The following is a 24,738-nucleotide window of genomic DNA, read 5'->3' on the forward strand; positions in this document are numbered from 1 at the left end:
CAGGGCTGGGTGGGCTGGGGCTGCCCACGAGGGCCTGTGCCCTGTTCCGGGGCTCAGCTCCCCTTGCTCCCATGCCAGGCACATTCTCCCGTGCAAATTGCCTTCTCTGCCGGGGAGGGGTTCTGTGGCAGGGAGAGGGAGGCTTTTAGGAAATCGGGGACATTGTAAGAAAAAACAAGATCAGCTCCGAGGAGGGCAGCCTCGAGATATTCCAGGGCCAGTGGGTTTCCCAGGGCAGAGGGCAGACTGCAGCTACCCATGTCCTGGGGAAGGGGACCCCCAGAGTGGCCGATGAACAGGAAAGGCTCCCTCTGTGTGCATGTGCTGCCCTGCTCCCTGCACTCTCTGTCCACAGGGGTGGGAGCCCAGGTACGGTTGGTGGAGGCCGGTGGAGGACTGCGAGCATCTGGGGATGCTGTAAACCTCTCCTGCCATGGATCTGGCTATAACTTTGAAACATTTGCTGTGCGCTGGTACCGACAGTCCCCAGGTGACAGACCTGAGTGGGTCTCCTACATCAGCTCTGATTCCTCATTCATTCAGCACATGCCAGCACTGGAGGGTCGAGCCACCACCTCTCGGGATAATCTCCGGGCCGAGGCTTTTCTGTCCCTGCGTGCCCTGCACCCTCAGGACTCCGCTCGATACTTCTGTGCCATTACCACAGTGACAGGAAAGCCATCTGAACTTAAACACAAACCTCTTGCCGGGGCCCCTCCCTTACGTTCTTTAAGTGTCCTGTCATCCAACAGAAAATGTAGGAGCAACACAACTGTTTCTGCCTTCTATGGAGGGCAGAGCAGTGCCCCACGGCATGGCCCCTTCCAGATTACCTCTGGTACCACAGGAAACTCAGGGTGAAATCCTGATGGGCAGCAGCACCGAGCAAATGGCAATGTCTGGTACAGTGCAGCAGGAAGGGGCCTACAGGCTCCTTGCTGAAGGGAAGTCAGTTCTTTGGTTGTGGCCGTGTGTGCATGGATGGCTGCTGTCCCAGGTGAGGCTGATGGAGGCCATAGGAGAGCTGAGGGCACCTGGGGGCTCCAGGCACTTTTTCTGCTGAGGGTCAAGGTTAACCATAAATTACTAAAGCATGCTGTGGTACCTGCATGTACATGGGTCTAGATTCAAGTGCCTCACTTTCACAAAGCATAATACTTCCAATATCTGATGCAAGGCCACCGTGGCTGGGTGAGTCTCTGCCTCCCACAGGACAATCCCCAGGACATTCCCCTGGTTGAGGAGTCTCTGGCCCTGCACACCCTGCACCCCTGGGTACTTTGCCTGATACTTCTGTGCTGTTCCCACCGGGACAGGAAACCCCACTGTGCCCTGAAAATTACCTCCTGCCAGAGCCCCTGGCCCACAGTGCAGGAGCTGGAGCAGAGGCGTCTGCCAGGGGATTCAGGGCTGCTCCCATGGAGAGTCAGGCCATCACTGTGCACCATGAGACAATTCTGGCCGTGCTGCAAATGGTTCCTTTCCCAGCATTGCCCCTTTCCTCTCTACAAGATCCAAAAGTAGTGTTAAAGTCCAGCAAGGATGTTCAGCATATTTCATTTCTCCAAAAGAGCTCTGACCACTCTGCCTGCCTGCATTCCTTCTCTTGCCTTCCCTCCCTCCTTTTCTTCCCTTGGGCACCCAGAGCATTAAGGTTTTGGAAACAGCATTTCCTGTTTCCAATATCTGCTTCTCAGCCTGTTTTCATCTGCCGGTTGGAGTGAAGCAATGGGTAAACAGCACTGCTCTGGCTTCAGGCTCATTTCAGGGCAGGCAACAAGATCTAACCCATGAATGTCTTCAGTGTGGGGGTGAGCAGGGCATCTGGACACCCTCTGATGCACTTATAGTTCCAATGCCTCCTATATTTATGTGGCCTGGTACTGGCAGCATCCTGTGGGGCCCCCGCAGTACATCCTGCAGGAAGAGTGGCGGTGGAGGGAGGCTGGGTTCCTGTAGCCACACAGCTCTTTCTGCCTACAAGAGATTTTCCTCCCAGGCCCATGCGAGCTACAGAACCCTGGGCATTGCTGCCCCTGGAGCTGGCCAACAGCATGCTCTATTATTGCACCTTACAGAGACCACAGTGAGAGACCCCATGGCTTCCCTGACAGCATCAGCTTCCTCTCCTCCTCCCCTCACTCCTTTCACACTCATGGGTGTCACAAAGCAGCCCAGTCCCAAAGGAGCGACTGGGCTGTGCCTCGGACATGGGGTGTGGGCCAGGTTCTACCATGCTGGGGGTCACAGAGGCACAGATGGAGGAAATGCGGGCAGAGCTGAGGTGAGGAGAGGCAAAGCAGACTGGGCCTGGCTTTGTGGGATGCAGTGTGCATGGGGGTTATTGCCTATCTTAGCTAAAAGGGATGCAGAGATCCAGCACTCCAGGAATCCAGAGCACCCCTGCACCCTGCACAACCCTGTGGAGCTGTGCTGACCTCTTACAGCACAACCTGTCCTCCCAGTCCAGCCCTCATGTTTCCCTATGGAATGCAGTGAGAACAACCCGCTCCATTCCCAGGTGTGGGGTCAGGTGCCTCTATCCAACCTGCAGCCCACACAGTGTGGGGATGGGCAGGGCACAGGGGAAGCCCCTGAGGCAGCTACACTCAGTCTTTGAATATTGGAGGCTGTCTCCCAAAGCTGTCTCTCAGCCCTGTGTGAAGGGCATAGGGAGTGCACCCCGCAGGGATGTGGGCCATGAGGTGGGTCCTGCAAGGGAATATTGCTATCAATGGGTTGATAGCCCATCCCCGGGACCAGCCTGAGCTGGGCCTGGCCGAGGTGAAGACCCGGCTGCAGGTGGAGCAGGATGGTCCATATCTCTGTTTTGCTCCCAAACATCCCCAAACATCTTCATGGCTCTCCCACAGCTCCCAGCATGCTCCCCTTTCTGGAGCAGCCACTGAGCAGTGAACATCTTTTCCCTATTGCTGGGAGGCACTGCCAGGGTGCCTTTCAAAGGGCTGTGCAGGGCTGAAGAGCAGGGACACCCTCACAGCCTTCTGGGGAGAAAAGTAAAAGGAGCCATGGCCTTTTGGGGGCGCTGCACTCCTTCTCTGCTAATGAACCTGTGCCAGCCCAGTCGTGTGCCCCCCCCTTCTCCCACTGCAGAAGCTGCGACAGCAGAGGTGGAGCCCGGGGGGGAGGGGAGGGCACAATCTTTAGCGCTGCCGCGGCGAGCCCAGTGCGGGCAGGAGCAAGGCCCAGCACAGCTCATCTCTGCTACCCTCCACCTCCTGCCAGGGCTGCATTACCCCCAGCACTAGCTAATGGCTCCCGGCCCACCAAGGAATGATGCCACCCAGGATGATGCCTTGGCTCCTGGCTTTGTCCTTTGCAGAGGTGCTGGCAAGTGACGGCTGGCCAGGGAGGGCAGCGAGCCCAGGGCTGGGCAGGCTGGGGCTGCCTGTGGGCACCCATGTCCCATCCCGGGACCCAGTTCTTTCTGCTCCCATGCAGAGCACAGTCTCACATGCAGATCTCCTTTCCTGCTGTCTCTGCTGGTGAACCACCTGCTCTTCTTGCAATCTCCATCTGCAGGGCTGTAGGCCCGGGTGTAGCTGGTGGAGGCTGGCAGAAGGCTGTGAGTGTCTGATAACTACCTGTATCTCACCTATCGTGGATTCAGTTAGCTTTCATGAAGTCTTCTTTGGTATTGTCAGGTGCCTAGTGCCAGACATGAGTGGATCAGCCACCATTCGTTATGGCACTGCAGTGCAGGGTCAAGCCATGACCTCCATGAAGGACTTCTTCAAATACATCAGTAGCAAAAGGAAGACTAGGGAAAATGTGGGCCCATTACTGAATGGGGTGGGTGCCCTGGTGACGAAGGATGCAGAGAAGGCAGAGTTACTGAATGCCTTCTTTGCTTCAGTCTTTACTATCAGGCCAGCCCTGAGGAATCCCAGACCCCGGAAGCAAGAGAGAAAGTCTGGAGAAAGGAAGACTTTCCCTTGGTCGAGGAGGATTGGGTTAGAGATCATTTAAGCAAACCTGACACCCACAAATCCATGGGCCCCGATGGGATGCACCCACGAGTGCCGAGGGAGCTGGTGGATGTCATTGCTAAGCCACTCTCCATCATCTTTGAAAGGTCGTGGAGGACAGGAGAGGTGCCTGAGGACTGGAAGAAAGCCAATGTCACCGCAGTCTTCAAAAAGAGCAAGAAGGAGGACCCAGGGAACTACAGGCCAGTCAGCCTCACCTCCATCCCTCGAAAGGTGATGGAGCACCTCATGCTGGAGGCCATCTCCAAGCATGTGGAGGACAAGAAAGTGATCAGGAGTAGTCAGCATGGCTTCACCAAGGGGAAATCATGCTTAACCAACCTGATAGCCTTCTATGATGGAATGCCTGCCTGTGTAGATGAGGGGAGAGCAGTGGATGTTGTCTGCCTTGACTTCAGCAAGGCTTTCGACACTGTCTCCCATAACATCCTCATAGACAAGCTCAGGAAGTGTGGGTTAGATGAGTGGACAGTGAGGTGGATTGAGAACTGGCTGAATGGCAGAGCTCAGAGGGTTGTGATCAGCAGTGCAGTCTAGTTGGAGGCCTGTAGCTAGCAGTGTCCCCCAGGGGTCAGGACTGGGTCCAGTCTTGTTCAACTTCTTCATCAATGACCTGGATGAAGGGACAGAGTGCACCCTCAGCAAGTTTGCTGATGATCCAATACTGGGAGGAGTGGCCAATACACCAGAGGGCTGTGCTGCCATTCAGAGAGACCTGGACAGGCTGGAGAGGTGGGCAGAGAGGAACTTCATGAAGTTCAACAAAGGCAAGGGCAAGGTCCTGCACCTAGGGAGGAATAACCCCTGGCACCAGTACAGGCTGGGGGTTGACCTGCTGGAAAGCAGCTCTGCGGAGAAGGACCTGGGAGTGCTGGTGAACACAAAGGTAAGCATGAGCCAGCAATGTGCCCTTCTGGCCAAGGAGGCCAATGGTATCCTGGGGTGCATCAGGAAGAGTGTTGCCAGCAGGTCGAGGGAGGTGATCTTTCCCCTCTACTCAGCCCTGGTGAAGCCCCATCTGGAGTACTGTGTCCAGTTCTGGGCTCCCCAGTACAAGAGGGATGTGGCACTACTGGAGCAAGTGCCATGGAGGGCTACAAAGATGATTAGGGGACTGGAGCATCTCTCTTATGAGGAAAGGCTGAGAGAGCTGTGCCTCTTTAGCCTAGAGAAGAGAAGGCTGAGAGGGGGGTCTTATCAATGTGTACAAGTATCTGAAGGGAGGGTGTCGAGAGGATGGGGCCAGACTCTTTTCAGTGGTGCCCAGCGACAGGACGCGAGGCAATGGGCACAAACTGAAACATAGACAGTTCCATCTGAACATGAGGAGAAACTTCTTCACTGTGAGGGTGACAGAGCACTGCAACAGGTTGCCCAGAGAGGTTGTGGAGTCTCCTTCTCTGGAGATATTCAAAACCCACCTGGATGTGATCCTGTACAATGTGCTCTAGGTGACCCTGCTTGAGCAGGGGCATTGGACTAGATGATCTGCAGAGGTCCCTTCCAACCTCAGTGATTCTGTGATTCTGTGACCTCCTGAGACATTCCCTGGGCCAAGGTTTCTCTCCTGATCACCATTCTTGCCCACCACTGTCTCCAGGGACATACTGGTGCCATATTGAGCATGTGCATGTGCCTCCCTCTGTGTATTTACTAAAGGAAATACACCATGAATTCCACAGACAAAACCATTCTTAACAGCACTGCTCAGTCCGCTGAGGGCTTCCTTTTTAATCACCCGGACAACCTGTTTGACTTGCAGATTTGTCTTTCAGATTCCAGCAGAACAACTTGCAGTCAAAAGAGGAAAACAGGATTCCCTCATCAGTCATTTCTGGAGCTCATTGGGAGAGAAGAAAAGTCAGAGTTAGGGAATTTGTCAAGAAGAATGATCCAGGAAGGACAAAATTAGGCCTTCTATTCTGAATGAGATTATTTGATGTTTACACTTATCCTGAGGTACACTGAGGACCTTCCCTGAAGGATTGAAAAGGCAACTTGCAACTGTCCTAGGTTTCAGGATTTCCCTTTCCTTTAGTTCTGAGGGCTCTGGCTGACACATGTGTGAATGATTTTATCCATAGTGTCTTTCTGGTTTGTTTGGTTTTGTCCGAGTGCTTTTTTCCCAGATCTGAGAATGTAATGGGAGCAAGAACTTCTGAGCAGGTGTGTTTGCAGCTCCAGAATCTTGGAGATCCAAAGCAGGAGCACAGGTAAGTGGTAGAGGAGATAAAGTGATTGCTTGAGCTCTCAACACCTGTTTATCATCGCTCCCATGTCTGCAGATGCCCTTTCTCAGGCACAGGCAGAGGCCTATCAGCCCCCTTGCAGGAAAGGTTTCAGTTTCTCACCCTTACCTGCCACATCTCTTCCACATACTGTAGAAGTAAAAGACAATCAGCAATAGTGACTAAGACTAACTCCTTTTTTTGTTGTTGTTTTTTGTTTTACTAATCAGTATCTTAAGATAGAACAAAGAAAGAACCCTTGAGCTTTTTATGTATATACGCTCCAACTCCTGCCTGGTTTGCCAGGAATTCAAACTGGATAGAACCAGCTAGAAGTTGCAGAGTTTTCCTGTGGAAAATTCCATTCTCTTTGTTCTTTACCTTGTATATACAGCCAATCAAGGGAGTGTTAGATAATAACTATATCAATACCAACCAAAGAAATGTATATAAGTCATTTACTTGTGCTAATCAGGGAAGCCTCTGCCTGATCTGTGCATTGGACATGCTTCCCCTGCAGCTGCCAGCATGGGTGTGTGAGAATAAAGGCTTTCTCCGAAACAAATTACTACAAGTAGAGTTTTCCTATGACAATACCCATCACCCATCTTGGTTGGTCTTCCCCACGAAAATCTATCCTGGCCCCTGGTGTACACACATGTGCATATATGTGCATGGAGCCAGAAGAAACAATATAGAGAAGATGCATAAGGAGAGCATGCTGTTTGCTTGGGAGAGGTCACTGGGTTTCCTGGGCAAATGTGGAGAGCAGGAAGCAGGCTGGAGGGTACAGGATAGAGAGCCATGGGGTGCTATAGGGAAGATTATGTGAAATGGCTCCATGTGTTTGTGGGGGAGGAGGCATTCCCCATGATTTCTGTTGATGCTGATGGCAGAGGACAGGGAGTTAGGCCAGGGCAGGCAGGGAGGGTTAGTGCAGGGCATGGGGAGGGTCCTGTGAGGGGACACTGCAGACTGACAGCCCATCCCTGGGGCCAGCCCGAGCTGGGTCTGGCTGAGGCCCCCACTGGGCTGCAGATAGAGCAGGGCACTCCAAGCCTCTGCTTTGCTCCTGGCCATCTCCCATGTCTCCATGGCTCCCCACCACCCACAGCCCCTCACCCTGCTCTCCTTCCCAGAGCAGCCACTGAGCAGGCGGACAATTTTTCCCCATTGCCTTGGAAGCTTTGCCCAGGATTCATCTTTTAAAGGTCTATGCAGGGCTAGAGAGCCAGGAAACCCTCACAGCTGTTCTGCGAGAAAAGGGAAAGGAGCCGCGGCCTTCTGGGGGCGCCACAGTCTTCTGCTAATGAACCTGCCCCGTGTCCACAAGGGAAGCTCTGCCTCCCCTTCTCCTCCCACAAAGGGGCCATGTCAGCGGGGGGCCAAGTCATGGGGAGGGTCTGAGCACAGCTCAGCTCTGCTCCTCTCCACCTCCCACCGGGGCTCCTTTGTCCTCAACCAGCCCCTGGCCTGGTAGGGAATGATGCCACCCAGGATGGTGCCTTGGTTCCTGGCCTTGTCCTTCTCAGTGGTGCCGACAGGTGAGAGCCAGCAGGGCTGGGGCTGGGTGGTCTGGAGATGTCAGCAGGCAGCCATTCCCTGTCCTGTAGCCCAACTTCTCCTGGTCCTATGCTGGGCATGCTCTCCCATGCACAGTGCCTTTTTCGCTGGGGTACAAGGTGCTGCGGCAGGGAGAGGAAGCTTCTCCAAGATGGAGAATATTTCGGAAGAGGGTTGAAAACATCCCTGAGGAGGGCAGCCTTGAGATTTTTGGGGTCCAGTGGTTTCCCAGGATAGGGGGCAGATTGTGGCTCTCCATGTCCCTGGGAAGGGAACCCTGGCTCACAAACCTTCTCCCACTATGTGCAAACACTGCCCTGCTCCCTCCACTCTCTGTCCTCAGGGATGCAGGCCCAGGTGCGGCTGGTGGAGGCTGGTGGAGGGCTGCAAGAGTTCGGGGACTCCGTGCAACTCTCCTGCCATGGATCCGGCTTCACCTTCAAGGACTTTGACATATGCTGGTACCGTCAGGCACCAGGTTCCAGCCTCGAGTGGGTCTCCTACATCAGCAGCCCCTTGGGTAGTACAGAGAAATACAGTGCTGCAGTGGAGGGTCGAGCCACTGTCTTCCGGAACAATTCCCAGGCCAAGGTGTATCTGACCTTGCACAACCTGCAGTTCCAGGACTCTGCCCAATATTTCTGTGCCAGGGAGCCTTCCCACAGCCTGCAGTAGCTGGCAGAAGCATGACAAAAACTTCCTTTTTCTCCACAGGAGCTGAGTTTTTCGGATCCCAGCTCTCCTGTGTGCTTCTTCACATGCCCTCTTCCCCTTGTTCTGCTGGTAACCACTCCCCTTGGCTCTCCCCTGCCCAGATGCTGCCCCTGCCACCTTGCTCAGATTTCCCCCCTGCAACCTCCACCCATCTGTCCCCAGGAGTGCCTAGGCCAGGCTGTGTCACCTCTGACTGCAGTTGCCCCCCAAGTCCAGTGGCTTAAGGTTGGAAGATCCTGCTCTGCAGTATCCAAGTACCTGAGAATCTCCTCATTTGAATTCCCATGGCAGAGTCCCCATGCAGCTCTCTAGGCCATTTCTTGCCCTGATCACATTCAGCTTCTCCTGCTGCTGTGGCTAGGCCATGGGGAGTCTGTGGGTGTGGCGACTGGGGAGCCCGCCCAGAGCCCTACAGGGTCAGATCAGCAGTCCCTCTGACAGCTGCACTGTGCCCTGCAGTGGAGTTAGGAGAGCAGGAGGGCCTGGCACCTTTCTGTGTCCATTCCCCTGGATTTGGGAAACCCCCATCATTGCATCTGTCCTCTCCTTACCCCAACTTCTCCTGTTTGGATTGTAGAAGCCCTGAGGGAGTACGGGATGGGGAGGGGTTGGGGAAAATTCTATCTTCCCCATGCTCTTACACCTGCTCCTCAGGGTCTCTCGCTTTGCACTGGTCCCATCAGTTTGCTCACAGGGCCATGTGAGGACAAGGGCAAGAATGGACACATAATGGCATAGCTCCATTTGCTTTGGAGAGGTCCCCGCATTTTCTGCATGGGTGAAGTGCTGTTTTGGGTACAGAAAAAAGTGTCCCTCCCCACCAGCTGAGCAGGTTCAAAGGGTTCCATTCCCTGGTACAGAAAACACCCACTCTGAAGGAAACTCAGAAACAGCTGAGAGTCTGCCAGGGCTCTAGTGTGAGGGAAATGGGCTGTCTGCCTCATGGGAGCCTTTGTTCCTCATGCCAGGAAAGCTTCTTAGTTGATCACCATCTGCCTGCTCACCAGATACTGGGATTTCACCCTCCCTGATGTGCTATGCAATCTGCCTCCCATCTGGGAGCCAGAGCTGAAGGTTGCTTTGTGCCACCCCCAGATGTGCAGCATGGCCTCTTGTCCCACCAGCCCAGAGCAGCACAGGAAGAACCACATTCAGGACTTTTCCCAAAACATCCCTACACACCCCCAGCCCAGCTGGGCCCCCACCCATTTCTCTCTAGCTGTCCTCTGCCTACTTGGGGCACCTGCAGAGCCGGCATGGCTAGAGGAGCACCTGGCCATGCTGAAAGCTTTCCTAACTGTTCTTTGCTCCTGCCATGGTGCCTGCCTGGGAAGGGAATGTGGGAGCCTGTGATTAATCAATGTCATTTGGGAAGAGATGTGCATTGTCCCTGTTGGCAGGACCTTCCCCTTCTGCAGACAGGTTGGAGATGGGGTAAGGGGTGTCAGTGCCTGTGGACCAGGCACCATCTGCAATCTCCTCTTGGCGGGACAGGATTGTGCTCTTTCGTCCAACACTCACGCATGCTCCATGTCTTTCCAGGTACTTTTTCCCAGGCACACTTGGTGGCATCAGGTCCCAAGGAAGGGAAAGTCTCCAGATCTCTAACACTCACCTGTACTGTCTCCATTTCTGTTTACAATGGCAATAAAAGTTGGCACTGGCTCTGTCAGACTCCTGGTAGACATATAGCATGATCTGTATTGGGTAATAGCTTCATCCACTACACCCCAACCTTCCAAGGCTGCAGCACCATTTCTGCAGACCAGGCCAAGAGCAAGGTCTCCCTGCACCTGCACACCCTGACACCCACTGACACTGCCACCTACTTCTGTGCTAGCTATAGTGGCACTGACGCAAGGAAGAACAGCATGAAAAGGGAATGGGCTTTTGTGGTGACAGGCTCTTAGGGAGCGACAGGAGCCTGCCAGAAAGGGTCCCTCAGGAGTCAGGAAGGGATGTGGTTGTGGAGAACAGGCTGGATTTGCTCTTGGCCTTGTATTCTATTGCAGAAGGAAGAAAAAGCTGGTTGAGTAGTTACATTTTGGGGGGAAGGAAATGCTTGTATACCTCCCTGCACTGCCCTGCATGGTGCCTCAAACTTGCTGGGACAAGGCAAGGATGGGTGGAGAGGGGCTGGCACTTTCCCTGGCCATAGTGGGAGAGTAACAGGGTGACCGAGCTGTTCCAGGAAGGAAGGTGCTGAGCCCTGTCCTTTTGGGCATCAATCACCACCTTGAGACAGCAATAAAAAACACTTGAAGTTCACCAAGGAGTTGTGCCCAATTCTGCAGCTGAGGCTGCTCAACCCCCTCACATAGTAACAGACTCCCACTCGCCTGCACTATCTCTGGAGATGCTGTGGCAGTGCAAACTACTTCTGGCCTGGGGGAGGATCACAATACTTGGGAAGTCTCTGTTCATACAAGGCCTGCACACTCCCCTCCCCCTCCTTACAAGGTCAAGGCACCAACTATGCAGGGTTATCCAGGGATGAGAGCTCCCTGCAGCTGCACCTGCTGATACCCTCACACACCACCAATGACTTCTGTGGCAGCCACCGTGACATTGTGAGGGCAGTACCAGATGGGGAATGTTAAACTGCAGACTGGCCCCTTTGGTTTCTGAGAATAATCACAAAGGAGCACTTTCGTAGGATGCCATTCTCCCATTTGGGCAGGGGTGGGTGAAGGCTGTGGCAGGTGGAGAAGACTATGATGTCTTATCTATGGGGCTTATGGCTTGAGAAGAAGAGAAACAGTACCAGAATTTAAAGGGAAATTAGGCAGTAACAAGCAATCTGTCTGAGCAGTCTGCTCACCTGCAGCATTTGGAAACCCTTGCATACCCTGTTGATATGATGGGGCAGGATACAGCAGCATCCTTGGACCTGCTGTGGATCCATGCAGTTATCTCCTGCACTGCACCAAGACACTGGGCATGGCCCCCCCTTCCAGGACCACATTTTCTCCTCTGCAGATGAAGCAAGATGTACCCAGTGTTGTGTGCCCAGGCATCTGCCAATGCTACCCCCTGCCTGCACTGCATGCACAACTGTTCCCAAATGACACTTGTGAAATTTAGGGCCTGTGTGGGACAAGGGCTCATAGTCTCTCGCCTCACTTGTGTTGTGAATAGAGAACCACCCTCCACTGATATGTTTGTGGGGCACCGGCACAAGTAGAAACCAGGAGAGACCCAGGAGTGGATGGCTGCAGTTTTTGGAGGTGTGCAAACAGACTGTGCCCCACTCTTCCAAAAGATGATCAGCATCACCAGAGACGTTCCCAACAACCATTTCTCTGTGCAGCCACATTCTCTGACACCCAGAGGATCACATAATAGTCACTAGGGAACAGCGGGATCTGACCCCCCCGGTGCTGGAAACACGGTGCATGGGGCTTGAGAGAACAGCAGGGTACAAGGTCCACTCCTGATGGACCCCACGGTGCACCTCTCTGCCAGCTGTGCAGTGGGGAAGGAGCCAAGGCAGGGCAGCCCAGCAGCGCTGGGGTCTCTGCAGGGCAACACTGCAGCCTAGGGGGTCCCAAACTGCCCACAAGAGGCAGGAGGACACAGCAGGGGGCTGAGTGTGAGCATCGTAGAGGAACTATGTGGGGCCAAAGGGGGAAGCAGCAGAAAGGGGGGGCATGAGGAGGGTTGTTTCCGTGCTGTGTCTTGGCTGCATGGCCAGGGAATGGAGAATGAGGCCAGGGCAGGCTGCAGGTACAGGGCACGGGGAAAGTCCTGCAAGAGGATGCTTTGGGCCAAAAGTCGAATCTTGGGGCCAGCCTGAGCTGGGCCTAGCCAAGGCCCCAGATGGGCTGCGGATGGAGCAGCCTTGTCTCTGCTGTGTTTCTGGCCATCCCCAGCCATCACTGTGGCTCCCCCCGACTCACCAGCCCACAGCCTGTCCCTCCCCTCTGCTTCCTGGAGCAGACATCTAGTAGGTGAGCAGTTTTTCCCTCCTGTGTTGGAGGCATTGCCCAGGGTCCCTTTTCTAAAGGGCTATGCAGGGCTAAAGAGCCAAAAGACCCTCACAGCTGTTGGGGCAGAAAAGGGAAGGGAGCCTTGGCCTTCCGGTGTCCAAGTCCTCCCATGCTCCTCCTCTGCTGATGAACCTGCCCCAGTCTGGCCCTGTCCTGTGCTCCCACTTCTCATCCCACTAAAGGGGCCACAACAGCAGGGATGGGCTGGAGGGATGGGTTGTGGGGGTAAAGTCAGTGGCGTTGCAGCAGTGAGGGACAGTGCAGGCAGCAGTGGAGCTGAGCACCGCTCAGCTCTGCTCCTCTCTGCCTCCCGCCAGGGCTGCTTTGTTCCTGACCAGTCCCAGTCCCTGGCCCCCAGCCCAGCAGGGAATAATGCCACCCAGGATGGTGCCTTGGCTCCTGGCCTTGTTCCTCGCAGCAGTGCTGGCAGGTAAGAGCTGGCTGAGGAGGGCAGCAAGCCCAGGACTGGGCAGGCTGTGGCTGCATGCGGGTGCCTCTCCCCCCATCTTGAGGCCCAGCTCTTTCTGCTTTCACATCCCCTCACCCCGCTCTCTTTTTCAGAGCTGCCACTAGGCAGGCAGGCACCTTTTCCCTATCACTCGGAGGCTTAGGGTCCCTCTTTATGAGGCTCCACAGGGCTAAAGAGCCCGTAAGCCTTCACAGCCATCCTGGGAAAAAAGGGAAAGGAGCTGTGGCCTTCTGGGAATGCCACGCTCCTCCTCTGCTGATGAACGTCCCCTGGCTTGGCCTGGCCTGGCCTGGTCTTGCACCCCCCCCACCTTCTCCTCCCACTGAAAGCGCTGTGACAGTGGGGGCAGGTCAGCTGGGGTCAGTGGGTGAGGGGCACAATCCCTGTGCAGACAGGAGAGGGGCTGAGAGTGGCTCTGCTCCTCTCTGCCTCTGGCAGGTCCTGATGCCACCCAGGATGGTGCCTTGGCTCCTGACCTTCTCCCCCACAGCAGTGCTGGCAGGTGAGAGCTGGCGAGGGAGAGCAGTGAACCCAGGGCTGGGCGGGCTGCAGCTGCCCATTGGCGCCCATCCACCGTGCCAGGGCCCAGCTCCTCCTGTGCAGAGTGCATTCTCCCATGCACATCGCCTTTCAGGCTGGGGAGGGGGTCCTGTGGCAGGGAGAGAGAGTCTTTGTAGAGGTGGAAATTATTTCTGGAAAGGTCCAATGTCAGCCCTGAGCAGGGCAGCCATGGTAGAGGTGGGACCATGGCTCTCCCTGTTCCTGAGTAGGTGACCAGCTACGATTCCTCATTCATTAAACACGTGCCAGTGGTGGAGGGGTGAGCCACCACCTCCTGGGACAATCCATGGGCCAAGGCATCTCAACACTGCATGCCTTGCACACCCTGCACCCCTGGGACTCTACCGCATCCTTCTCCAGCATTCCCCCAGGGACAGGAAACACAGCTTTACCCTTATACAAACCTCCTGCCAGGGCCCCTGGCCCAAGGTGTGGGAGCTGGCGGGGAGACCGAGTGCTGGGGGCGGGCCTTGGGGCTGTTCCCAGGGAGAGCTGGGCTATCACAGCTCTTTGTGAGGTGATCCCAGGTGTCCTGGAAATGGAATTATTCCCTCCATCACTCTTTGCTACGCCCCAGACTCAAGGACAGGTCTCAAATCTACTGTAAACATTTCCATTTCCCGTAACATTTCCCCTTTCCACATCTGCCCTCTAAGCCTCAGCTTCCTTGTGCCTATCGCAGCAAAGCCATGTGGTTCAGAGCTTCTTCCGTTCCTCCCCCAGATTCATGGGTCTCATTCTCCAGGTGGGCTCCAAGAGGGCGACTAGGCTGTGCCTGGGACATGGGGTGGAGGCTGGGTCAGCTCAGACAGGGGTCACACGGGCACAGAAGGGGTGATTGTGAGGGGGAAGCAGGCAGAGCTGCTCTGCAGACAGAGCCAAGCTGAGGAGAGGCAAGGCAAGGCAACGTGGGCCTGGATGTGTGGTCGACGGTGTGCATGGGGTTATTGCCTGTCCTAAGCAGGCAGGACAGGCACACCAGGCATCTGGGAATCAAGTGTGCCCCTGCACCCGGCACAGCCCTGTGGGGCTGTGCTGACTCCTCGCAGCCTGTCCAGGACAGGGAATTTTCTCTGGCAAGCTGCACCTGCCTGCACTGGAGCCCGCTTCTCTCAGTCCTCCCCACACTGGGCAGAGCTGAGCAGCGTGTGAAGCCTTGGAAAACATGTCACCTCCTCTGGGTCCCTGTGGGGCAGGTTGGGTGCGTGGGTTTTTGGAGGCTGACTTCCAAAGCTGTTTCTCAGCCCCATGGCCAGAGGACCGGGAGCGAAGCTAGGGCAAGATGCGGTTGTGAGGCATGGGGACAGTCCTGCGAGGGGAGGGGATGCTGGAGGCCGACAGCCCGGTGCTGGGGCCGGCCGAGCTGGGCCTGGCTGAGACCCTGACCCGTGTGCTGGCAGAGCAGGGCACTGCGTGTCTTAGCTCTCCTCGCTGCCATCCACGACCGTCTCCAGGGCTCCGTCACGGCTTGCAGCCCCCAGTCTGCTCTTCTTTCTGGAGCAGCCCCCGAGCGGCAGAGAAGCTTTTCCCTCTGGCCTCTGAGGCATTGCCCAGGGCTCCTCTTTACGAGGCTACGCAGGGCTGGGGAGCCCGCACACTCGTCCCACCGTCCGGGGCAAAAAGGGAAAGGAGCTGCGGCCTTCTGGGGGCGCCGCACTCCTTCTCTGCCGATGAACGTCCGCCGGCCGGGCCCTGCGTCGCCGCTCCTCCTCCCACAAAGGGACCGCGACAGCGAGGGGCGGGACGGGTCTGCGGTGGGGGCAGAGTCCTTAGCGCTGCCGCGGTGAAGGCCCCCAGTGGCGGTGTGTGCAGGAGAGGGCCGAGCGCGGCTCAGCTCTGCGCCTCTCTGCCTCCCACCGGGGCTGCTTTGCCCGCAGCCGGGGGCGGCGCCGGCCCCCGGCGCGGCAGGGCCTGATGCCGCCCAGGATGGTGCCTTGGCTCCTGGCCTTGTCGTTGGCAGCGGTGCCGGCAGGTGAGAGGCAGCCAGGGAGGGCAGCGAGCGCGGGGCCGGGCGGGCTGGGGCTGGTGCTGGGGCTGCCTGTGCCCCGTCCTGGGAGCCAGCTGCTGCCTGCTGCCACGTGAGGTGCACTCTGCCATGAAAATTGCCTTTGCCAGTGGGGATGAGGTTCTGTGGCAGGGAGAGGGAGGTTTCCAGTATTTGGGGGACATTTCAGGACAAGGCCAAGTTCAGCCCTGAGGAGGGCAGCCTTGGGCTTTCCCAGGGCCAGTGGGTTTCCCAGGGTAGAGGGATGAGGGAGGGATGATGCCGGGTCTCCATGTGCCCAGGAAGGGGACCCCAGAGCGGCTGGTGAACTGCCTGCCACTCTGTGTGTGTGTGTGTGTGTGTGTGCGCATTGCCTTGCTCCCTGCACTCTCTGTCCACAGGGGTGCAGGCCCAGATGCGGCTGGTGGAGGTCGGTGGAGGGCTGAAAGTGCCCGGGGAATCCATTCGCCTCTCCTGCCAGGGATATGGCTTCAGCTTCACCTTCTATAACTTACGTTGGTACCGTCAGGCCGCCGGTGCCACACTCGAGTGGGTCGCCACCATCAGCTATGATTCTAGCTACATTCGTTATGGTACGGCAGTGGAGAGTCGAGCCACTGTGTCCCGCGACAATTCACAGGCTGTGGCGTCTCTGGCCCTGCGTGCCCTGCGCCCACAGGACTCGGCGCGCTATTTCTGTGCTGTTCCCACAGTGACAGGAAAGCCGTCTGCACCCTGACACAAACCTCCTGCCGGCGGCCCTGGCCCAGAGTGTGGGAGCTGGAGGGGTGGGGAGTGGCAGGCAGGTTTGGGGGCATCGCTGCTCACTGCGTGGCAATCCCACAGGTGCGGCAAATGGGACCTTTCCCCACATGCCTCCTTTCTTACACCACAGAGACAAGGGCAGGCTTCAGCTCTAACATGGGCATTTCCTGTAGCTTTTCCCCTTTCCACGCCCCCCCATCACGTCTTCTTTCTGCTTGTTGCAGTGGATGCCTGTGGGAACAGCCCTGCTGTGTTTTCAGGTGTGATTTTGAGCTTCTTACACTTCTTGCACTCCTCCCTCCCTCCCTCTATTTTGCATTCCTGGTTGTCACAGTCCCGCCCTGCTTTGAGGAAGGGACGGGGTTGTGCTGAGGACGGACCTTGGCTGGGTGCAGGTCCCAGTGGCCCAGATGGGGTGGGAAATGTGGGCAGAGCAGCACTGCAGCCAGAGCTGAGCTGGAGAGAGGCAAAGTGGAGCAGGCATGATCATGTGGGTTGCCAGATGCATGGGGTTATTGCCCTGCCTAGATCAGCGTGATGGGGGTCGCTGGCACCTTGGGACCTGGGCATGCCCTGTACCCGGCTTGGCCCCGTGGAACTGTGCTGACTGCTCGCAGCCCTGCTGGCCTGACCCTCATGTGTCCCTGCAGAGCACATGGGGAAGAGCCTCGTTCCACTTGCAGCTGCGGATCAGGCACCTCAGTGCGGCTTATGGCCTCCATAGCAGGGGAACAGGCAGGGCACAGGGGAACCTGCCAAGGCTGCTCTACCTGCACCTCAGGGCCTGTTGCTTTGCACTGGGCCCAGCAGTTTCCCCTGCGGGCACTGCAGTCAAGCGTGTGAGGACAAGGGCGAAGATGGGGGCATGAGGAAACAGCTCCGTGAGTGGGCCCCAGGTTTCCTGTGATGGTGGGGGAGGCCCCTTCCAGTGCAGAGCGAGAGGGGCAGTATGAGCGACCATACCATGTTCTGGTCCCAGCAGATCCCATCTTTGCTCTTTTGCTTCTCCTCCTCCAAGCCTCCAGGGATGAGTGCTGCATTGGGCAATCACCAGGCTGGAGCTGTGCTTTCTACTGAATCTCACCACTTGTCCCAAGACAAGCAGAGCCCTGCTCAGGCCAGCCTGGTTGGACTGGTACTGTCTCTCAGCTTTGCCTGCGAAAAGGAAGTGGGCTGAGGTGAGGTGGTTCTGCGCTTGCTACATCTCTTCTTGGCCATGGTCCTGGGAGGTGAAGGAGATCCTGGTCCTTGGGAGGCATCAACAAAGCTCAGAGCCCTTTCTGTGCACTTACATGTCCATACTAAAGGGGGGAATATCAGAACTGAAGGGGATGGTAGGGGAGTCTTTTCTCCACACTGTGTTTCCACCCCAAGCCGGCTGCAGGCGAAGGAGCGCCCTCCTTGTCTCTGCTTTGTTCCTAGCCATTCTTGGCCCTCTCCATTGCTCCCCCACGGCCAACAGCCCCTCCCCCTGTTCTCCTTTCCAGAGCGGCCAGCAAGCAGGAGAGCAGCTTTTCCCTATTTCCTAGGCATTGCCCAGCCCTCTTTCCAGGGGCTACGCAGGGCTCCAGAGCCAGGACACCCTCACAGCCGTTCTGGAAGAAAAGGGAAAGGAAGCTTGTCCTTTTGGGGGCGCCACGCTCCTTCTCTGCTGATGCCTCTGCCCAGGGTCGGCCAGGCCCGGATCTGGGACCCCCTTCTCCTCCCCAAAAGGGGCTGTGACAGTGGGGGGGGGGGTCGGATGGGGGAGGGCAGAGTTGGCAGAGCTGCTGCGGCAAGGGGCTGCGATCCCGGTGCGGGCAGGAGCAGAGGCGAGGGTGGCTCAGCTCTGCTCCTCTCCGCCTCCCGCCAGGGCTGCTTTGTCCTCGGCACTAGCCTATGGCCGCGGTCCCCGGCCCGGCAGGGCCTGATGCCGCCCAGGATGGTGCCTTGGCTCCTGGCTCTGTCCTTCGCAGAGATGCTGGCAGGTGAGAGGTGGCCGGGGAGGGCAGCGAGCGCGGGGCCAACCAGGCTGGAGCTGCCTGCGGGTGCCGGACCCCCTTGTGGGGCCCAACTCCTCCTGCTCCCATGCGGAGTGCGCTCTCCCATGAAAACTTCCCTGCTGGGGTCTGGGTGCTGTGGCAGGGGAAGGGAGGCTTTCAGGAGTTCCGAGACATGTCAGGAAAGGGCCAGATCAGTCCTGAGGAGGGCAGCCTTGTGATTTTTCCAGGGCTGGTGGTTTTTCCAGGGTAGAGGGACAGTGCTGTCTCTCCATGTCCGTGGAAAGGGGATGCCTTAAAAGCTGCAGTGGGCTTGGGATACTGTCAGGCCCTTGGTTCTGGCCTGGAGTGGGTCTCCTCCTTCCAATCTGATTTATCGAGTACATGCCGGTGGTGGAGGGTTGAGCCATCGCCTCCTGGAGCAATCCACGGGCAAAGGCGTCCCTGGCCCTGCATGCCCTGCACCCCTGGGACTCCACCTGATAGTTCAGTGCCATTAGCATGGGAAGAGGAAGCCTGGCTGCACCCTGACACAAACCTCCGGCAGGGGCCTCTCTCTGGCCCTGGGTGTGGGAGCTGGAGGGGAGGTAACTGCTGGAGTGTTCAGAGCTGTTCCCGAGGAGACCTGGGCTTTCCAAGTGCACCGTGGGGCAATCCCACAGGTGCCATAAAGAGCTACCTTCTTGGGATTAATCTTTTCCTCTTCGCAAAACGCAAAGGCAGTGTTCAAGTCTGACAGGGGTGTTCAGCGTATTTCACCTCCCCAAACAACCTCTGGCTACTTGAGCTGCCTGCGGCCTTCCCTTCCTGCCTTTCTTCACTCAGGCTTCCAAAGTGTTTGAGTTTTGGAAATAGCATTTCTTGCTTCCATCACCCCGTGCCCTCCCGCCCCGGCCTCTTTCCTTGTGCTGCTTGGAGTGAAGTGGTGAGTAAAGAGCCCTGCTCTGCTTTCAGGATCATTTCAAGGCGACGCGATCAAACCGACAGTGTCTGCAGCGTGGGGGCAAGCAGGGCATGCAGCGACCTTCCGATGCACTTACAGCTCCAACTCCTCCTATATTTATGTGGCCTGGTATCGGCAGCGTGCTGGCGGGCCCCTGCAATACATCCTGCAGAGGAAGGGCCGGGGGGGTTCATACAGCCACACAGCCCCTTTTGCCCGCAAGAGGTTTTCTGGCCAGGCCGGTGAGAGCTCCGGCACCTTGGGCATGGCCACGCTGGACCTGGCTGACAGTGAGCTCTATTATTGCGCCCTGCAAGGACCACGGTGGGAGATGCTCATGGGTGTCCTGACAATATCAGCTTCCTGCCCTCCTCCCTTTTGCGTTTAAGGGTGTCAGAGCCCAGCCCAGACTGGAGGGAGCGACACGGGGTACAGAGCTGAGGGGTACCCGGGCCGTGGGCAGCAGCCCAGCACCCAGCTGGCTGGGCAGGGGTCCCAGGGGCACAGACAAGGCAAAAAGCAGGCAGAGCATCTCTGCAGGCAGAGCCAAGCAGAGGAGAATGATACAGAGCAGCCCTAGCCACATGGGGCTTGGGCTTTGGGAACAGCTCTGTTTCCATGGACCGCTGTGACCACAAGGCGGGCAAGGGAGGGTTGGATACCGCCAAAGAGAGACATTCAGAGTTCATGAGGGGTTAAACAGCATAGATTTAATAAAGGACTTACACTCCATGCTGCACAGGGAGCCCCAGGAATCGCACAGAGGGGTCTCCGATGGGAGGCTGCTGGATGCACGGGTCTGATGCTCAGGTGGGACTTGACTCGTTGTATTCTAAGGGATCCTTAAATCTACTAGAACTATTTCCTTATCTCAGCTGTGCTAACCTTCAGAAACTACTGCCCGGGAAGCAGCTAGCCATTGTTTGACAAAACGGAATGTGCATGCCTGGCTCTGATGGGAATCTGGTCAACGTGTAGTTTCACACACTGGGCCTGCTGCCACGTACTCTGACAGTCACTGACTCCTCGCCAGATCTTCCGCAGGTGTTCTCACTACAACCACCCATTTGGACCCAGTCCTGTGACAGACAGACCGACACAGTATGTGAATAACCCTGCTCTGGTAGCAGGCATGGCTGAGGTCGACTCAATGCAGCCTACTAATCTGGCAGTGTAGGGGTCAAGCAGAGAAGACATGCAGCCTGTGATGCACTTATGGTGACCCTGTCTGCCAGAGCGGGAGGCTGGAAAGCCCGCAGAGCTCAGAGAAAGCCGGGGCTGACCGTTGCTCTGCACCACCCCAGACCTGCAGCATGGCACCAATTCTCACCCACGCTGAGCAGCACAGGGAGAACCACAGTCAAGATTCTGCCCAAAGCCTCCCCAGACTCACTGGGTCCCCTCCCAGGCCCTTACAGCTGGCCTCTGCCTGCTTAGGGCACCTGCAGAGCTGGCACAGCAAGAGGAGTGCCTGGCTATGCTGAAAGCTTTCCTAATTGTGGTGGTGTGCTCAGTGGCTCCAGGGGAGTCACGGCTGCTCTTTGCTCCTGCCCCAGTGCCTACCTAGGAAGGGAATGTGGCAGCCTGGGGCTGATCGATGCCATTTGGGAAGAGACGTGCATTGTGCCTGCTGGTGGGACCTTCCCCTTCTGCAGGGGGTTGATGCTGGTGTGGGAGGTGCCAGTGCCAATGAGTCCAGCACCATGTGCAGTCTGCTTCTGGTGGCACAGGCCTGGGCTCTTTCCCACAAACCTCACTTGTGCTCCTTGTCTTTCCAGGTACCTTTTCCCAGGCACACGTGGTGGCATCTGTTCCCAAGGAAGGGAAGGTCTCTGGATCTCTAACACTCACCTGCACCATCACTGGCACTTTGGGGGGACTCTGTACAACTCTCCTGCCATGCATACAGCTTCAGCTAAAAAAAACTATTATGTGCATTTGTAGCGGGAGGCGCCCAGGGCCAAAGTCACAGAGCAGCAGCCAGTCGGGTACTATGAAGAAAGACGGGACCACGGTGGAGGGTCAAGCCACTGCCTCTCATGACATTTCTCGGGGCGAGGCGTCTCTGGCTCTGCATGCTCTGCACCCCCGGGACTCAGCACAATACATCTGTACCATTCCCACAGGGACAGGAACCCCGGCTGTGCTCTGACACAAACCTCTTGCTGGAGCCTCTGGCTGAAGGTGCAAGAGCTGGAGGGGAGTGGAGTGGCGGGGGGACCTCGCAGCTCCTGCCAGGGAGAGCTGGGCCATCACTGCGCGCTGCAGGGAGATCCCAGCTGTGCCGCAAACAGTTCCAGTATCCCCTGATCAGCCTCCCTGCCCTCCACTGTCTCCAGCGACCCTCTTCCCAGGAACAGCCATGGCCAGCTCTCAGGCTCTTCAGCCTCCAGGAAGGAACCAGGGCACACTGGAGATCAGCTGGCCTGAAAGGGATGCATGCTACTCCCCATCCTCCCAAAGCCGGCCTCCTGGTTTGAGTACAGACCGGTGCCATGTCAGCATGTGCATGTACCAGCCGCTGGGCATTTACAAAACAAGAACACCCCCTAAATGCCACAGACAAAAGCATTCTTAACAGCACTGCTCAGTTTGCTGAGGGTTTCCTTTCTAATCACCCAGACAACCTTCATTTGACTTGCAGATTTGTCTTTCAGGTCCCAGCAGGACAACTTGCAGTCAAAAGAGGAAAACAAGACTCCCTCAACATTCCTGTGCAAAAAGTCATTTCTGGAGCTCATGGGGAGAGAAGGACAGAGTTAGGGCATTTGTCAGGAAAGATGATCCCGGAAGGACAAAACTGAGCCTTCCATTCTGAATGGGATTATTTGATGTTTGTTTCCCAGATCTGAGAATGTAATGGGAGCAAGAGCTTTTGAGAACATGTGTCTCTCTAAGGTTAGCATCTTGGAGCTGAGAAGTAGGAGGCCAGGCAAATGTGAGAGTACATCAAGTGATTGCTTGAGCTCTCACCATGTGCTGCTCATCCTTGGCTCCTGTGTCTGCAGGTGCTCTTGCTCAGGTGCAGACAGAGGCCTCTGGGCCCACAGCAGGGAAGGTCTCAGAGCCTCTCACCCTTACCTGCCACATCTCTGGCATACCCCTCACTGACAGCCCACCCAAAACCATGAACATGCTGTTACCTCCTTTCTTCCTCCTCAGTCTCTCTCACACACACACAAAGCAAAAGGGAAGCTTTTGCTGGTCAGGAAGAAGCACAAAGAGCCTTGAGAGCATTTTCACAGGGAAAGCCCAAGCTGAATCAAGTGTGGCTACCTCATGTTCTTTAGGGAGTCCCACAGCAATGCATCTAGGAGCTGCAGAGCCCACTTTTCCCCAGGATAGGAAGAGAAGTCTCTCCTCCTTGTTGTTAATTATGGCTCGATGGGTATATATGCCTTGGCTCCTTGGGGGTTGGGTGGGCAAGGGAAAGCGGCAAGGGACAAGAGGTGCAGAACTCCCAGGGTGCTCACAGCCCTCCACAGGCCTCTAGCCTCCACACCAGGGCCTGCACCCCTGTGGACGGGGCAAGAGGTGCCATGGGGAGGGTTCATTTCCCCACGCTTCTCCCCACCTCGGCCTGCTGGGCAGGGGATGGCGAGTGAGAAAGAGCAGGGTGAGGGTGCAGGGCATGGGGGGGGGGGGGGTCCTGCAAGGGGACCCTGTGGGCTGCCACCTGGCCCTGGGGCTGGCCCAAGTAGGGCCTGGCCAAGGCCTGGACCCCCTCTGGCTGGAGCACAGCACTCATAGCTCTGCTTTGCTCCTGACCGTCCCAGGCCATCTCCACGCCTCCCACACACCCCACAGCCCCTCACCCCACTTTCCTTTCCACAGCAGCCCCCCAGCAGGCAAGCAGCTTTCCCCTGCTGCCTTGCAGGCCTTGCCCAGGTGCCTTCTTTCCAAGGGCTACAGAGGTCTAAAGAGCCCGGCCACCCTCGCAGCCGTCCTGGCAGAAAAGTCTCTTGCTGTGGCCTTCTGGGGGCGCCGCGCTCCTTCGCTGCTGATGGACCTTCCTCAGCCCGCTCCCACGCAGCCCGGCTCGGCCCCGCGCCCCCCTTCTCCTCCCGCAGAGGGGCCGCGGCAGCGGGGGGCGGGGCGGGTCGTGGCGGGGGGGAGGGCAGAGTCGTGGGCGCGGCCGCAGCCGCAGCGAGGGGCGGCGATCGCGGTGCGGGCAGGAGCGGGGCCGAGCGCGGCTCAGCTCTGCTGCTCTCTGCCTCCCGCCGGGGCTGCTTTGCCCCCAGCCGGTCCCGGCCCCGGCCCCCGGCGCGGCAGGGCCTGATGCCGCCCAGGATGGTGCCTTGGCTCCTGGCCTTGTCGTTGGCAGCGGTGCCGGCAGGTGAGAGGCAGCCAGGGAGGGCAGCGAGCGCGGGGCTGGGCGGGCTGGGGCTGCCTGCGGGCGCCTGTGCCCCGTCCTGGGCAAGCTCTCCTGCAAGCTGCCTATGTGGCAGGCAGGGAAATGTGGTGTCTCTCTCTGCTCACAAGGCCTGGTTCCTGTGTCAGGGCTCTTCCTCTGACCATCGTTATCTGTTAGGTTGAAGGAGCAGGATTTAGTGCTCCCGCTGGAGCAGTGACATTGCAATGCCCCCACCAGGGCTGCACCCTTCCCTTGCCCACTCTCAAGGTGACCACGGCTCCCTCTTGCTCTCCACAGCAGTCAACGGCCAGGTGGCCTTGGAGCAACACCGTGGGGAACTGGCAGTGCGAGAAGGCGAGGGAGGCACCTTCCAGTGCAGCATGCGTGGAGGCAGCATGAGCAGCTACAGCATGTTCTGGTACCGGCAGAAGCTGCAGGGCTCTCTGACCTTGATTTACCGGCAGTATGGTAATGCCTATGGAGAGGGTTTCCGGGGTCGCTTTGAGGGGAAAGTGGAGAGCTCCCGGAACAGATTCACGCTGAGGATCCAGGCAGCAAAGCAAGAGGACGCAGCGGTATATTACTGTGGTGCTAGGCTCACACTGGAGCAGGTCTTGAGCAGGGTGGAACAAGAACTGGCTGAGAGGGAGTCCAGACAGCTCAGCACTTCCTCCAAGCAGCCACAAATCGGAAGGTGGCGCCAGGCAATAGCTGGTTCCAAAAGCAGGCCTTTCCCATGCTTGCAGGGAAAAGCAGAGGAGGGAGGAGTGTTTGGAGATGTGAGAGGGTTTATGACGCAGCTATGAGCTCTTCTGGGAAGTTCAGAGGTGTGTGGTGAAGTGCACATTGCCTGAGCCTCCTCTCCAGCATGGCCCAGCTTTTCCTCAGTGCTCTGCTGCTGCTGCTGCTGCCAAGTGAGTGAGTATCGGGGCTTTGCTGCTTCTTTCCTAGCCGTGTTCCTGTGTGCCTGACTTTCCTGGGTGTGAGAGCAGTGTGCCTCCAGATTGGAGAACTGACTATCCATTTCCTCTCTGTGTTTCTCCTGATCCCCTGGAAGATCATGGAAATAGAAACACTTGTTGCCTTAGGCTGTTATTGCAGCTTTGCTCTTGTGCTTCTCCTCATCTTGGAGGATTGGCTCTGCACAAGTCCAGGGTTCAGAGCCCCACACCCTCAGGT

The 24,738-nt window shown here is 57.1% G+C and overlaps 1 gene segment (V, D, J or C); it reads left to right on the top strand.

The window, feature by feature from the left end:
* The first annotated feature begins 14,831 nt into the window (after positions 1 to 14,831).
* Positions 14,832 to 16,257, top strand: LOC136994357 (immunoglobulin heavy variable 3-21-like). The segment is given in 2 exon segments: positions 14,832 to 14,922; positions 15,920 to 16,257. Coding segments are annotated over 2 exon segments (429 nt in total).
* The last annotated feature ends 8,481 nt before the right edge of the window (positions 16,258 to 24,738 follow it).

This window comes from Apteryx mantelli, chromosome 28, assembly GCF_036417845.1.
Source record: "Apteryx mantelli isolate bAptMan1 chromosome 28, bAptMan1.hap1, whole genome shotgun sequence".
Taxonomy (NCBI): Eukaryota; Metazoa; Chordata; class Aves; order Apterygiformes; family Apterygidae; genus Apteryx; species Apteryx mantelli.